The sequence below is a fragment of the Saccostrea cucullata genome, unplaced genomic scaffold (genome assembly GCF_032062105.1).
Source record: "Saccostrea cucullata isolate Sc308-1 unplaced genomic scaffold, CSIRO_AGI_Scuc_v1 ctg5705, whole genome shotgun sequence".
NCBI classification, from domain to species: domain Eukaryota; kingdom Metazoa; phylum Mollusca; class Bivalvia; order Ostreida; family Ostreidae; genus Saccostrea; species Saccostrea cuccullata.
The window spans coordinates 57,359-72,099 of NW_026941186.1; the positions used below are offsets into that span (position 1 = coordinate 57,359).

Here is a 14,741-nt window from a genome sequence, read left to right on the forward strand (position 1 = left end):
GCTAAGAATCATCAAACTTCGACAGTTGAGGCATCTTGGGATTTCGGAGAATGTCAACCAAAAAGTAGGTCACAGTGACCTACTTTTGAAAATCTCAGGTACGTATTAGCTTAGAATCATCAAACTTTGTCAATTTAAGCACATTGGGTTTTCGGAGAATATTGACAAAAAAGTAGGTCACTGTGACCTACTTTTGACATTTGATGGCTATATTTAATTATATCTGGTACTTATTGGCTCAGAATTATAAAACTTTGTCAATTGAGGCACCTTAGTCTTTCATTGAATGTCCAAGAAGTAGGTTTACGGTGACCTAATTTTGAATATCTCAGGTGCTTATTGGCTTAGAATCATCAAATTTTGTCAGTATAGGCATTATGGGTTTTGAATAACGACGACCAAAAAGTAGGTCACTGTGACCTACTTTTGACATTTGATGGCTATATTTAATTATCTCTGGTACTAATTGGCTTAGAATAGTCAAACTTTGTCAGATGATGCATCTTGGGTTTTCAGAGAATGTTGACCAAAAAGTAGGTCATAGTGACCTACTTTTGAATATCTCAGATCCTTATTTATTTAGAATCATCAGTCTTTGTCAATTAATGTATCTTGAGTCCTCAGAAAATTTTAATCAAAAAGTAGGTCACTGTGACCTACTCTTAGTATTTTATAATTATATTTTAACTTTGTAAGTTGATGCATTTTGGGTCTTATGATGTCTTATGCATTACCTTTCCATCTGCCCTCTTCATCTGTCTGTGCAACTGTCTGTCTACAAAAACTTTAACCCTTCCTATAAATTTTGAATTGGTGGGGCCATGGCTTTCATTTTCACATTATATTCCTTGTAACAAACCTTCTAGGTACTAATTTTGACCTCTTGACCTTGGAGTTTGACCAACTTTTGCAAAAAAAAAAATATCAAAATTTATCCTTGGCCATAGATTTTGAATAGTTGATGCTAGGGATTTCATTCTTCACATGTATGTTTGAGACATTTCCATGGGTATAAATATATTTGACCTTGACCTGAGAAGATGACCAGATTTTAAAAAAATTGAACATTGGCCATAACTTTTGAATAGTTAGCACTGGGGCTTTCATATTTCATAAGTGTATTTTTTTTTATATATTCCTAGTGAAAAGACCTTTCTTCAGATATCTTGATCTTTACCTTTGAGTTTGACCTACCTTTGGAAAACATTAACCTTGGCCATAACTTTTGAACATTTAGTGCTAGGGCTTCTATATTTAAATTGTTTATTTCTCATAACAAGTTCTTGCCTGGATACCACTAATTTTGACCTTGACCTTGGAGTTTGTCTCACTTTAAATTAACTTTAATCTTTGTGATAACTATTTAAAGGTTAGTACTTGGTCTTTCATTTTTCAATTATACTTACCATATTTATTGATTCAAATCCTTTGTTTGAATAAAACATTTTTGATATCTTAACATTGAAGTTGCTTTTGACAAACTTCAACTGTCGGTGTAAGCAGTCATGTTGGGGCATCAGTGTTTTACAAACAGACAGACTCGGCGGAAACCTAAAGTTCCCTCCTGTTTTACCACTTGGTGGTTAATAAATAAGTCAATATACTCTATATTTTTGATGAATATTTTTATTTTATGATAAAATGTAATATATTCATGATTTCATTCACTATGCAGTATACATATATAACATTTTAATAATTGTATTATACATATATCAAATACAGAATTTCCACTTTCCAGAATATTATTATTATAGTTTCATTCTGAAAAATTCATATTCTTCATTCTGAAAAAATTATATTTAACACATATTCCTTGAAATCAACTTAATACAAAATAAAGTTATCAACCTGTCTGGATATATACAATTGCTGCAAAGCTCTCATAAATGGTTACACAATGAAAAATTAATTTTCATTTATTAAGACACTTGTCAATAAGAAACATGTATACACTTACTAGTAATTGCAATACTAGGACTCCGCTACATTAGGAGGGCCTGAGTTCACAAACATGGTGCATCGTAGGAAAATTACATTGGGACGTCAAGAAAAATTTAATGAATAAGAAAAATCAAATAAGGCACATGATGGTGCTTAAATAAAAAGGAATTCATTTAGTTTACCAATTACTTATTCAATTCTGTAAAATAATAACACTAGTCTTGATAACAATATTGCCGAGTGAAGGGGAAAAAAACTCATATAATAAATGACATCACCAGCCTTAATATTACGCAGTACAAGTGATCCAGAGGAGTAGATTAACTAGTTTGACAAAAATGTCTAAATAAAACTAAAAACAATTGCATTTTATAAAATTTAAAACATTCAAACTAATTGAAATAATTTATAAATTATAAAGATTATGAATATATCCAGTATATCTAAGGAGCTACACTATGCATGTTATGACATGGAATCTGAAGAACATCGTTAGAATGATAAGTATATTCCAAATTTACAACTAAAGTGCAACGACCAAGATTAGTCTGTGGTGAAATATGGAATATCATTTGCTTATAGTTTATCTTTTGAAAGTACTCGGAGCTCATTCTGTTCTGCGTTACATTATTTTTTTTTAATAGAAACTTAAGCGGAGTGGGAATTTGTAGCTACTGTACACATTTTTGGCAAAATTACCAGTCTTAGTACTTCCCAATATGCACAAACAATCCAGGCAGTTTTTGGGTTGAAGATGTAAACTTTTCTAATTTTGAATGTGTATTATGTTTTCCTCCATACTCAAGACTGTGCATCTTTTTTTTTAAAGTTTACTTAAAACTTTTATTTTTATGCCAGTCACGTGACAAACAACTGTTACATGCAGTATAACCGGCATACGACACGTTGTAGAGGAAACATCATTAAGTAAATTTAGTTCATGATCATGATGATGTGAAAACGTACTTTTTAACTATAATTTGTTTTTACAAATACGTACTATATTTGGAAGGGACTAAGATAGTATTTTCCATTTTGGTCCTTAATAAACTTAGAGGAAAAATATCATTCAGTAAATTTTGAGACTGTGAATATGCCAATCAAAAAAGTTCATGTCAGTTTTGATTTATAATATTTTTTCTTATTTTGAATTTGAATTCACATACTACAGTATCTAATCCATGTTTTAAAGTACTTTGTTGTTTAAAAAACAGGTATAATGTATCAGATGAAATGACAATAACGTTCTTTAAAAAAGGAAAAAAAGTCATTGTTTTTACTATTACTACATGTATAATTCAAGATCGTGAATAAAGTGCAGTCTCTGTACAAAAAGAACTTCCGCCTAACAAAGTCCCTTTTTATAACGGTTTGTAGTTAAAATACAACAACTTACTTTAGAATCATCATTATTAAGTTTTTTTAAATGGTCAAACATAAAACGAGGATAGGTCTAAACTGTTTGGATATCAATTATTATTTTTTTTCATGTTATTGAGGAATGAAGAATTCCTTTCTTTCTTCCTATACAGATTTGAAACAAATTGTGTATGGAATATTTACTTAACTAGGGAACTTGAAAAAAAAAATAAATGCTGAAAATGGAACCCCAATGACTGCAAAATCAAGAAAAAAAGAAATATCTATAAGAAATAAATGTTTTCCTGTTTCAACTAATACAACACAAATTCCAAACAGTTTCCTCATCACTTCTCCTTCCTGTCTTTTTTAAAGCATTATTTCGAGAGAAAACTGCATTATTGTAAATAATAGCATTTATGTACTCATGTAATGATATTTGAGTTTATACTTTTAACAGGCTAATCAATCCGTTTTTATCCGTGTTTTGATTTTATGTCAATATTGGAGCGATCGATAGGGGGTAATTTTATCAACCAATCAGAAGAGACACTGAGTGTAGATTCTACGTCACTTTTTGTTTTGATTCGATCGCAGTAAGAAGGGTTTTCCAAGTGTTGCCCACCAACCACCCCGATCATTATACCACCTTTGTACATCTAAATACATATGCAATGTAAAAAGTAAATAGATAAAAACTGTTTTAAAATACATATATGTTATATTGTAATATTTTTATATTTGGGCAGTTCCTTTTATCTGCTAAGGCAGTTTTTGTCTGCCACCTTTTTTGCTGATTGTTATTTTTTACATTCTGGATTGTTTATGTGGATTTTCTTGATGTAATATGTTACACTGGGGAGATCAACTAAGGTTTTGTACAAATTTACACATTTTTTCAAGAGTGATCTCCCCTTTATCTGATGTATTTTATGATTATCTTTCGTCATTTATATATGTATAATAAATGACAAATTCATCCATCATACTTTGTGTTTGTGTTACTTTAATATGGATGTGATATGATCTACATAAGGTTATAGGTGTGTGCAAAAAAACTAGCTTCAGTGAACTTGTAAAATTAGTTTAATTACACTGGAGAACATAAAGGTGACTAAATCAATGTCACCTCTTCGGGCTGCATCATGTAAGGCATTTCTTCCGTTATTGTCTTCGACATCAAGTAAATGAGGATAAGTATTGACTAAATACTTACACATGTTTAGTTTTCCGTTCATACAACTGCAAAATCAAGAAAAAAAGAAATATCTATAAGAAATAAATGTTTTCCTGTTTCAACTAATACAACACAAATTCCAAACAGTTTCCTCATCACTTCTCCTTCCTGTCTTTTTTAAAGCATTTTTTCGAGAGAAAGGTGACTAAATCAATGTCACCTCTTCGGGCTGCATCATGTAAGGCATTTCTTCCATTATTGTCTTCGACATCAAGTAAATGAGGATAAGTATTGACTAAATACTTACACATGTTTAGTTTTCCGTTCATACAACATAAGTGAAGCGCTGTTTTCCCATCATTTCTTTTGTTTTCGATATCGAAGCCTTTTTCCACAACAAAATTGAGAAAATCAATATTACCTCCCCATGCTGCAGCAAGTAAGGCATTCCCTCCATTATTGTCTTTGACATCTAGTAAATGAGGATAAGTATTGACCAAGTACCTACACATATCTAGTTTTCCGGTCATACAGCATAGGTGAAGCACAGTTTTTCCATCATTTCTTTTGGTTTTGACATCCAAGCCTTTCTCCAACAGAAAATTGAGTAAATCAATGTTACCTGCCCAGGCTGCATCATGTAAGGCATTCCCTCCATTATTGTCTTTGACATCTAGTAAATGAGGATAAGTATTGACCAAGTACTTACACATCTCTAGTTCTCCGTTCATACAGCACTGGTGAAGCACAGTTTTCCCATCATTTGTTTTGGTTTTGACATCAAAACCTTTCTCCAACAGAAAATTGAGTAAATCAATGTTACCTCCCCAGGCTGCATCATGTAAGGCATTCTCTCCATTATTGTCTTTGACATCAAGTAAATGAGGATAAGTATTGACCAAGTACTTACACATTTGAAGTTTTCCGTTCATACAGCACTGGTGAAGCACAGTTTTCCCATTGTTTCTTTTGGTTTCGACATCAGAACCTTTCTCCAACAGAAAATTGAGTAAATCAATGTTACCTCCCCAGGCTGCATTATGTAAGGCATTCCCTCCATTATTGTCTTTGAAATCTAGTAAATGAGGATAAGTATTGACCAAGTATTTACACATCTCTAGTTTTCCCCTCATACAGCATAGGTGAAGCACAGTTTTCCCATCATTTCTTTTGGTTTTGACATCAAAACCTTTTTCCAACAGAATATTGAGTAAATCAATGTTACCTCCACTGGCTGCATCATGTAAGGCATTCTCTCCATTATTGTCTTTGACATCAAGTAAATGAGGATAAGTATTGACCAAGTACTTACACATCTCTAGTTTTCCGTTCATACAGCATAGGTGAAGCACAGTTTTCCCATCATTTCTTTTGCTTTTGATATCAAAACCTTTTTCCAACAGAAAATTGAGTAAATCAATGTTACCTGCCCAGGCTGCATCATGTAAGGCATTCTCTCCATTATTGTCTTTGAAATCTAGTAAATGAGGATAAGTATTGACCAAGTACTTACACATCTCTAGTTTTCCCCTCATACAGCATAGGTGAAGCACAGTTTTCCCATCATTTCTTTTGGTTTTGACATCAAAACCTTTCTCCAACAGAAAATTGAGTAAATCAATGTTACCTCCCCAGGCTGCATCATGTAAGGCATTTCCTCCATTATTGTCTTTGACATCTAGTAAATGAGGATAAGTATTGACCAAGTACTTACACATTTCTAGATTTCCGTTTATACAGCACTGGAGAAGTACAGTACCCCCATCATTTGTTTTGGTCTCAATATCGAAGCCTTTTTCCAACAGAAGGTTGAGTAAATCAAGGTTACCTCCCCAGGCTGCATCATGTAAGACATTCCCTCCATTATTGTCTTTGACATCTAGTAAATGAGGATAAGTATTGACCAAGTACTTACACATCTCTAGTCTTCCCCTCATACAGCATAGGTGAAGCACAGTAAACCCATCATTTCTTTTGGTTTTGACATCAAAACCTTTCTCCAACAGAAAATTCAGTAAATCAATGTTACCTCCCCAGGCTGCAGCATGTAAGGCATTTCCTCCATTATTGTCTTTGACATCAAGTAAATGAGGATAAGTATTGACCAAGTACTTACACATCTCTAGTTCTCCGTTTATACAGGAAATATAAAGCACTATACCCCCCTCATTTCTTTTGGTTTTGACATCAAAACCTTTCTCCAACAGAAAAATGAGTAAATCAATATTACCTCGGAAAGCTGCCAGATGTAAGGCGTTCCTTCCATTATTGTCCTTGACATCTAATAAATGAGGATAAGTATTGACCAAATACTTACACATCTCTAGTTTTCCAATCATACAGCATCGGTGAAGCACAGTTTCTCCATCATTTGTTTTCGATTTGACATCAAAACCTTTCTCCAACAGAAAATTTAGTAAATCAATGTAACCACCCCAGGCTGCATAATGTAAGGCATTTCTTCCATTATTGTCTTTTACATCTAGTAAATTAGGATAAGTATTGACCAAGTACTTACACATCTCTAGTTTTCCCCTCTTACAGCATAGGTGAAGCACAGTTTTCCCATTATTTGTTTTGGTTTTGACATCAAAACCTTTCTCCAACAGAAAATTGAGTAAATCAATGTTACCTCCCCTGGCTGCAGCATGTAAGGCACTTTCTCCATCATTATCTTTGACATCTCGTAAATGGGGATAAGTTTTGACCAAGTACTTACACATATTTAGTCTCCCAAACCTACAAGCTTCATGTAATGGTGTACTTTGACCGCCAGGAATTGTTTGCTCTACACCTTTTTCTATCAAGTACTCATACAATTCTATGTTTCCTGATTGAGCTGTCCAGTGAAATGGAGACATACCTGTTTTGTTATTATAATCTGACGAAAGGAAATCAGGATACTTATCACAGATATACCTAACCATGTTAAGTTTTCCATTTTGACAAGCATAGCTAAGAACAGTTGAACCAGAATTACTTGTTCTATATAGCTCACAACCACTTTGAACTAACTTTTTGAAGATTGTTTCGTCTCCTGCATACGCAACGAAATGTAGAGCGCTTCCATCTTGATTGTCTCGAACATCAATTAGTTGTGGGTAGCGTGCTAGAACTGGCTCAATGAGGTGATTCTGCCCAAAAAAACAAATCTCCTCTAGAAGACTGCATTCTATAAAATTCCAGTGAAAATGATTTGATAAAGTTCTTTTTGTAAGGTCTACATTATCAGTGAAGCGATAAAGCAAATCTAAATTTCCACTTTGCACAGCGTAAAAACACGTTTTTAAATTAAACCTAACATTAGTTGATAATAGCAAGTCAACTATTTCCCTCTGGTTGTGTGCACATGCTTCATTTAAGGACAAATATCTTTGTTCTTCTGAAGCTGAAGACAATAGATATTTAAACCAACTAAAGTTACCAGATACACAGAAATGAACTATCATTGTTTGCCCACGACTATCAGTATTTTCTTTTAGCCCAATCAACAAATTTTGATTATTTTTGCATTTAGAAACAAATTTCTCGTCTTCCCATATGTGAAGACGGGAAATTGTTTGAAATGCTGTAACTGATCTTCCCTGCAGGACTTCTAGCAATCGGTTAATTAAGTTCTGAAAAATATCTTCGACAATTACTACAGAATTCCACGACAATTTCTTACAAGTCGTTAACCTTTCTAGAAGGGTAAAATCACAACTCTTGATAATTTCTTGTGGGTAATAATTGACAAGACATTTAAATAAACTCTCCTGTACTGAGCTATGACTAAATTTATATTTTCTTTCAATATTGTCATAATCCATCAAAAAATCTTCGTAATGAGAGACAGAACTTTGAAACTTCAATAAAGTTGACTCTGTGGCTCCTATCATTTTTAGTGCTTCTTCTTTCCGCGTTCTGTCTGATGGTGTTTTCAGCACGCTTTCTTCCACAATCCCTCCACAGAGAAGAATATAGATTAAAACTGACATTTTGCTTTCTTTTCGATCTAACCTTTGTTTTATATAATTTTCCAAGCTAAGAATAGGATCCTTTAAGAAAGCTTGAGGGTCTTCGGAAAATATTGGATTATTTTTCAAGAGGCTGCAACATTGGGGGATTCCAAGTGAATTTCCAAGTTTAATAACATCCGGCATTGTATTTGATGTTATCATTTTATCAAGACCGTACGTTGTAAACATTTCTACTATTTCTGAACTTTGCATTTGAAAATTCCCATTAGATAAGTCAACTGAAGAATTGCTTAAAAATAATTCTTCATTTATTCTTTCTACTGCTTCTTTGTAAATATCATTTCTGATTGTTATAATTAAAACATTTCCTTGACAATTATCATTATTCCACATTGCCTTAATCAAATGTCTCTTGGCTTTAAAGTTGTCAACCTCATTTGAAACTGAGAACTCCCCGAATAAATTATCTAAAAATAAAGCGACGTTTGAAGATGATGATACGGATCCATATAATTCTTTAACGGTGAACAACTGGAGAGGAAACATTCCTTTCTTCTGTAATTCTGTTAAGACGTGCATGGCAATCGTGGTTTTCCCGGATCCCGGGTTACCTTTGACAAGGACAAACCTATTAGTCTCCAGAAGTTCTAATACTCTCTGAATCGCACGCGTTTGAACAAATACATTCCTTATTTTTAGCTCTTGTTTTTCTAAAGCAGCTTCGGTTGTGTCTAAAAAACATTCCAGCAATATTTTCAATTATGCTTAAATATCCACATCTAATAAAAATCTTTTTTGTCATTTTTATCTTCTTGTAATTTTTTTGTATCAAGGAAATATAAGGAATAATTAAGGTCTTACCAATCTTTGCTCTGATATTCATAGCTGAAAAAGAAAACAAGATATGAGTAAGATGCTGTTTCGTATGGTACATGTGTATTATTTTGAACAGCCTTTCCAGTTACAGATATTTAAACCAAACCGTTTGAAATGTCCTTTTCTCAGGTTAATGTCATGTAAAAATATCTAAGCAGTACGACCAACACTTTTGAAAAAGGTGCTTTATTTCTCTTTTTATCAAGATTTACAGATCAATAAGTACATCCATATACACCTAGTTGCAGGTTTAATAAAATATTGACGATTCATCCAAATGATTGCGTTACATGTATACATATGGATGTCATACATACATTTACAAGTACCTTTAAGTTATTTATTCAACTTAACTTTTTCTTTAGAGAGAGACGATAGTTAGATATTCATATTTATAAAGAATTTTAGAAAGCAGAAGGAATAAAGTCATTTATTAAAGTAATGAAAATGTCTGCACGTGTGAGAAATATTATGAAGATGAACGTCAAGATTTCTTTTCATTTGAAAACAAATTATTTTTTCCACGATTCAATAATGCGAATTAAATTGCGTTCAAATACGAATTAAAACTTTATTTCTTCGAATAGGGTTTCCAGTAGGGCTATTATAACGTCATTTGTAAATCAAGTCATGTACGCAGAGCCATCCATTAAATGATTTGATATAATTATCATAGTGGCTACAGGTATACATTTAGTGATTGACATACTTTTCCTCGATTTTTTTTAACCAGATATAGCATATACCTATATCTAACCACCAACAGGTGTCCTCGAATTAGCTTCGCTTAGCTACGTTGCGTTCACATGGAGCTAATGCGAAATAATTTAATTTTGTTTGTATTCTAGTCTCTCATTGGTTGATTACCAAAAAGGAACGCAAATTATTTCTTAATAACCTGGTTTGGTATGGGGACACACCCCCTTGACAACCAGCTGAATCATCTGTATCCATACAATCCCCTCATTTCCAGTCATTGGAATTCATGGGAAATTCCAGATTTAATAAATGTACCTTTAACTTCAAACAGTAGCTCTATCTTACCTCGTGTACACAAACATCATGGCTGCTAGATCTGTATATCAGTTATTACCTCCCCTTGTTTCATATCACTTCCGTTACTAGGGATGTATTATTGAGCGGCAAATTTGAACTCATAAAAAGCAACACAATTTTACACTAACAGTTGTTTAATTATTTTGAAATTAAATTATAAGGAATGACTCTAATTCTTGGCCAAATTATTCGATGATAACCTGGTTTGGGTCAGTTTACGCTTTTTGATAAACTGCTTCGCGGATTATAAAGCGTAAACTGACCCAAACCAGGTTATCATCGAATAATTTGGCCAAGAATTAAAGTCATTCCTTAAGTAATTTATGCCCTGTTCACACGGCGAGTTTAATTCGCAGTAAATTAATGCGAGGTAAACTAATGCGAATTAAAATAATGCGAATTAAATTGCGTTCACATGACATCTAATGCGAAGTAAACTAATGCGAATTAAAATTCAACTTCTACAGTCAGGCGTCATTAAGTCTATTATGACGTCATTTGTATATCACGTCATGTGTGCAGAGCCATCCTTTGATAAATGATGAAGTGGCTTCAGGTATTCATTGATTTTAGTGATTAACATACTTTCCCTCAATTTTTGAACCAAATATAGTACAAATACCTATATCGGACCACCAACATGTGTCCTGTGACTTAATTGTGGCCTTACGCATGCGTCAAAATTTAATTCGAATTAGCTTCGCTTAGCGTTCACACGGAGCTAATGCGAAGTAATTTAATGCGCAGTAAACTAATTCGAATTAACCTAATTCGCATTAAATTCTCCGTGTGAATGCTAAGCGAAGCTAATTCGCAGTAACTTTACGCTTAATTCGAATTAAACTCTCCGTGTGAACAGGGCATTAATGTGCAGTAAATTAATACATTTAACTAATTCGCATGAAATTTTCCGCCTGAACGCTAAGCAAAGCTAATTCGCAGAAACTTACATTTAATTCAAATTAAACTCTCCGCGTGAACAGGGCATAAATGAATAATACGTTCGTCTATTTTGCATACAATAATATGTTACTTTGAAGCGGGTAATTTATTAAACCACAGGAGTCTGAAGTTTTAATCGTCAAAAAAAAAAAAAAAAAAAAAAAAAAAAAAAAAATCCGGAAAAAAATTTTCCTACCCTTAACTAAAAAAACCCCAGGATGGCAACGTGTTTTGGGGGGCCCACCTAAACAAAAAGATCTAGGCTTGGTGGGAAAAATCTCGCAACTAATTCAGTATCTGGAGTGTTTGTGCTATTTATTCAAGTTAAGAAATCAAATCTGCTTGACGACTACGGGCTGTTCATGGCCTTTTTTCCAGTTTGACAGCTCATCCTGGACTCCATGCCACTAAACCGGAAGTGAACTCCGAGGTGAATTAATGACGTAATTGAAGAAAAGAACCCAAAAAAATGCATGTAAAACTTATTGTACAATTTTATGTTACCATACGTGATCAATAAAAAGATATATTTTTCAAACAAAATAATGCTTTATAATAGCGCTTAGTCTAACTGTTTGGCTCTTTGTCGACATGGCTTTTCAGTGATTTAAATTTGGCGCTTGTAAAAACTGAATTATCTGTCCCAGGTACACATCGTCGTACAAGTAAGAAAAAAAATAAATAACTTTTTAAAGTTCTGTTAAATATATTTAAAATAACTGAATAAAATTACGTTGAACAATAATTTATTTTATTTCATTTGAACAAGCTTTTATAAACGTCAAATATACACTGCGAGATCCTCTTCCGGTTTAGTGGCATGGAGTCCAGGATGAGCTGTCAAAGTGGAAAAAGGGCTAGGAACGGCCCGTAGTCGTCAAGCAGATTGAATTTTTCACATTAAATAAATAACAAAAACGCTCCAGAAACTGAATTAGTCGCGAGATTTTTTCTGGCCAAGCCCAGATCTATTTGTTTAGGTGGGTCCCCCCAAAACACGTTGCCATCCTGGGGTTTTTTTAGTTAAGGGTAGGAAAATTTTTTTCCGGATTTTTTTTTTTTTTTGACGATTAAAACTTCAGACTCCTGTGATTAAACAGAACATTGAATATTTACTTTGTTGAATATTTTTTAAAAAATTGAACTAAAAGCATTATAACCAAAGCTAAACTTACCAAACCCTGTGTTTTCTTTTTTATCTGTAGAAGAGTGAATTATCAATTTCAGGAAAATAGTGTCCATTCTTTATTAACTCATTTTAATCTGAGTTATTGTTAGTTTATTTGATTCATAAATAGTACTATGCCCATGGAATAAACATAATTATTTATAAATACTTCAGACAAAAAAGTTGATAAATGACTGACAGATTTATGTAAAAATTCTCAGATCTGAATGGTAATATTTAACTCTGTATTCTGTACGATGACTTACTTTTCAGTTTCTGTATTTCTTTGGCGTTTTGTTCTACAACTGAGACCAGTGACTCTGTTTAAAGAAAAAGCTATTCTACAGTTGACTGCATACATTAAGGCCCTGGGACCCGTTTTACAAAAGGACTTACGAATTAAGACCAAATTTAATTCTTCATGTCACTTTTTTGGTAAACATTATATTAATATTATTTTAATCTTTTTAAAAGAAATGTGGAAAGATATTTTTACATCAAACATTTTAAAGAGAATTATAAATTTTGCAAACGCTTACAATCATCTGACGTTTTTGGTCTCAGTCTAAGTTGTTTTGTAAAACGGGCCTCAGGTGTTCAAGGTTTGTTTATTATTTGCATTGATATTTCTAACGTTACATATATCTTAATAAATGCTTTAATGTTTTTATTTTTTGTTTTTCAAATATTATATATCTTAGTATAGATATTTAATCGTAAGATTTCACATGTCCGAATACTTTCCTTATATGGATATGATAAAAAAATATCCCCCCCCCCCTGCTGTGATTTATGATAGTTCTGTTTTTATTCAGATACAAAATAGATGGAGCTTCTACATTTCAAGTTATGACAAAAATATTCACGTTCTCTAAGAAGGATTGATATTATAAGGTACAAGGGTACGATCATGCAGGAATTCAATTTATAATATAATCTTTATCCAATGTTTTACTCTTCACAAAAAAGTATAAGCCATGCCTTAATGGGAGTTTGTCTTCATGAAAGCAAATGATAAATAACCAATGATATTTAGGACAATTAAGAGTTCTAAAAATCAATAAGTATATTCTTTGTTTTTTTTTTTAAATGATTGTGTGTGATGAAAGAGATGGACATGATCTGCAATAAAAACGAATTGTTTATACCAATAGTCATACCTAATATTGTAAGCTTTTTTATCCATTTGATTTCCTGTTGCGGGTCCATTTTTTCGGTCTTGATAAAATCCACCGATTGTTGATATTTTGAAACGCCAAAACAGATATCAACATCTTCGGCAATTTTGCGAATGTTCATACACTCAAGTTGGAAATCAGCATCAGGTATACCTATTTCAACAGCATGTCCGTAGTGTTTGTTTCTGATGCACCTGATACGCTCCATATTTGCCGATACACTTCTATCTGTAGGGTCGGGATTATTACCCCAACCTTGACTGTGTGCAGGTAGCGTAGTCAAATTACGCAGGAGAGTATATAGTAAGGATATATCCAAATCTGAATAATTTCCACCATAGATATTTGACGGTGGAGGAAAAATTAAATCAGCCTGTGATTTATTGAGCGGATTCCTCTTCTCTGATTTCATCCAGCTTTTAACTCTCCTGGACAGGTCAGTCGCTGGAACCTCTTTGAGAAGAACGCCCCTCATCATGTCAGCACAGGGTCCAAGAATCAGACGGGAGATCCGTGCTAGGTTAGTTGTTTGTGGTGTAGAGGCGTACTTTGAGTGGGACATGATCTGGTGTGCTTCTTTTCGAACAACAGTATTTTACACTGAAAATATATTGTCTCCGATAGCTGCATATATTTTCTTTAATTCCGTGTGACGATAAATCGCAATGTGGAAGGATTAAATGAAAAGCGGAAATGTCCTTTCATCTGAAAGTAACAGAAATAAGTTGCATACTGATATTCATTGAAAACATTGAGAATCTAGTTTATTTATTCTTAATCTATAGGCAATGTCTCCATATGAGTGGAAAAAGTCTCGATAGGGACGTTAAACGATATGCAATCAATTAATTAATCATTATCCATTGATGTAAATTTAATGATGCTTATTTAGAAAAAGTGCTTTGCACTTTCAGGAAATCATCGGATGGCTTTTACATTTTCTATTGAATATGTTATACTGATACGTTCATTTTACATTTTTTATTGAACTATAAACGACCTCATGTTGTGCCCCAAATTCGTCTGAAGAGAGACATTTAGGTAAGAAAGTGTAAAAAAAAGTTTAAGACGAAGTGGAAATG

The 14,741-nt window shown here is 33.1% G+C and overlaps 1 protein-coding gene and 1 pseudogene across 1 annotated transcript; one reads left to right on the forward strand and one right to left on the reverse strand.

The window, feature by feature from the left end:
- Window positions 1–14,741, forward strand: part of LOC134257363 (nuclear cap-binding protein subunit 2-like) — a 63,492-nt pseudogene that overhangs the window by 12,787 nt on the left and 35,964 nt on the right.
- On the reverse strand, window positions 4,636–14,361 carry LOC134257364 (serine/threonine-protein phosphatase 6 regulatory ankyrin repeat subunit C-like). Its single transcript, XM_062739991.1, has 5 exons — window positions 13,642–14,361; window positions 12,748–12,801; window positions 12,489–12,512; window positions 9,301–9,324; window positions 4,636–9,170 (listed from the first exon to the last, which is right to left on the reverse strand). The coding sequence occupies exons 1-5, from the start codon at window positions 14,219–14,221 to the stop codon at window positions 4,636–4,638; spliced, it is 5,217 nt and encodes a 1,738-aa protein (XP_062595975.1). The 5' UTR covers window positions 14,222–14,361.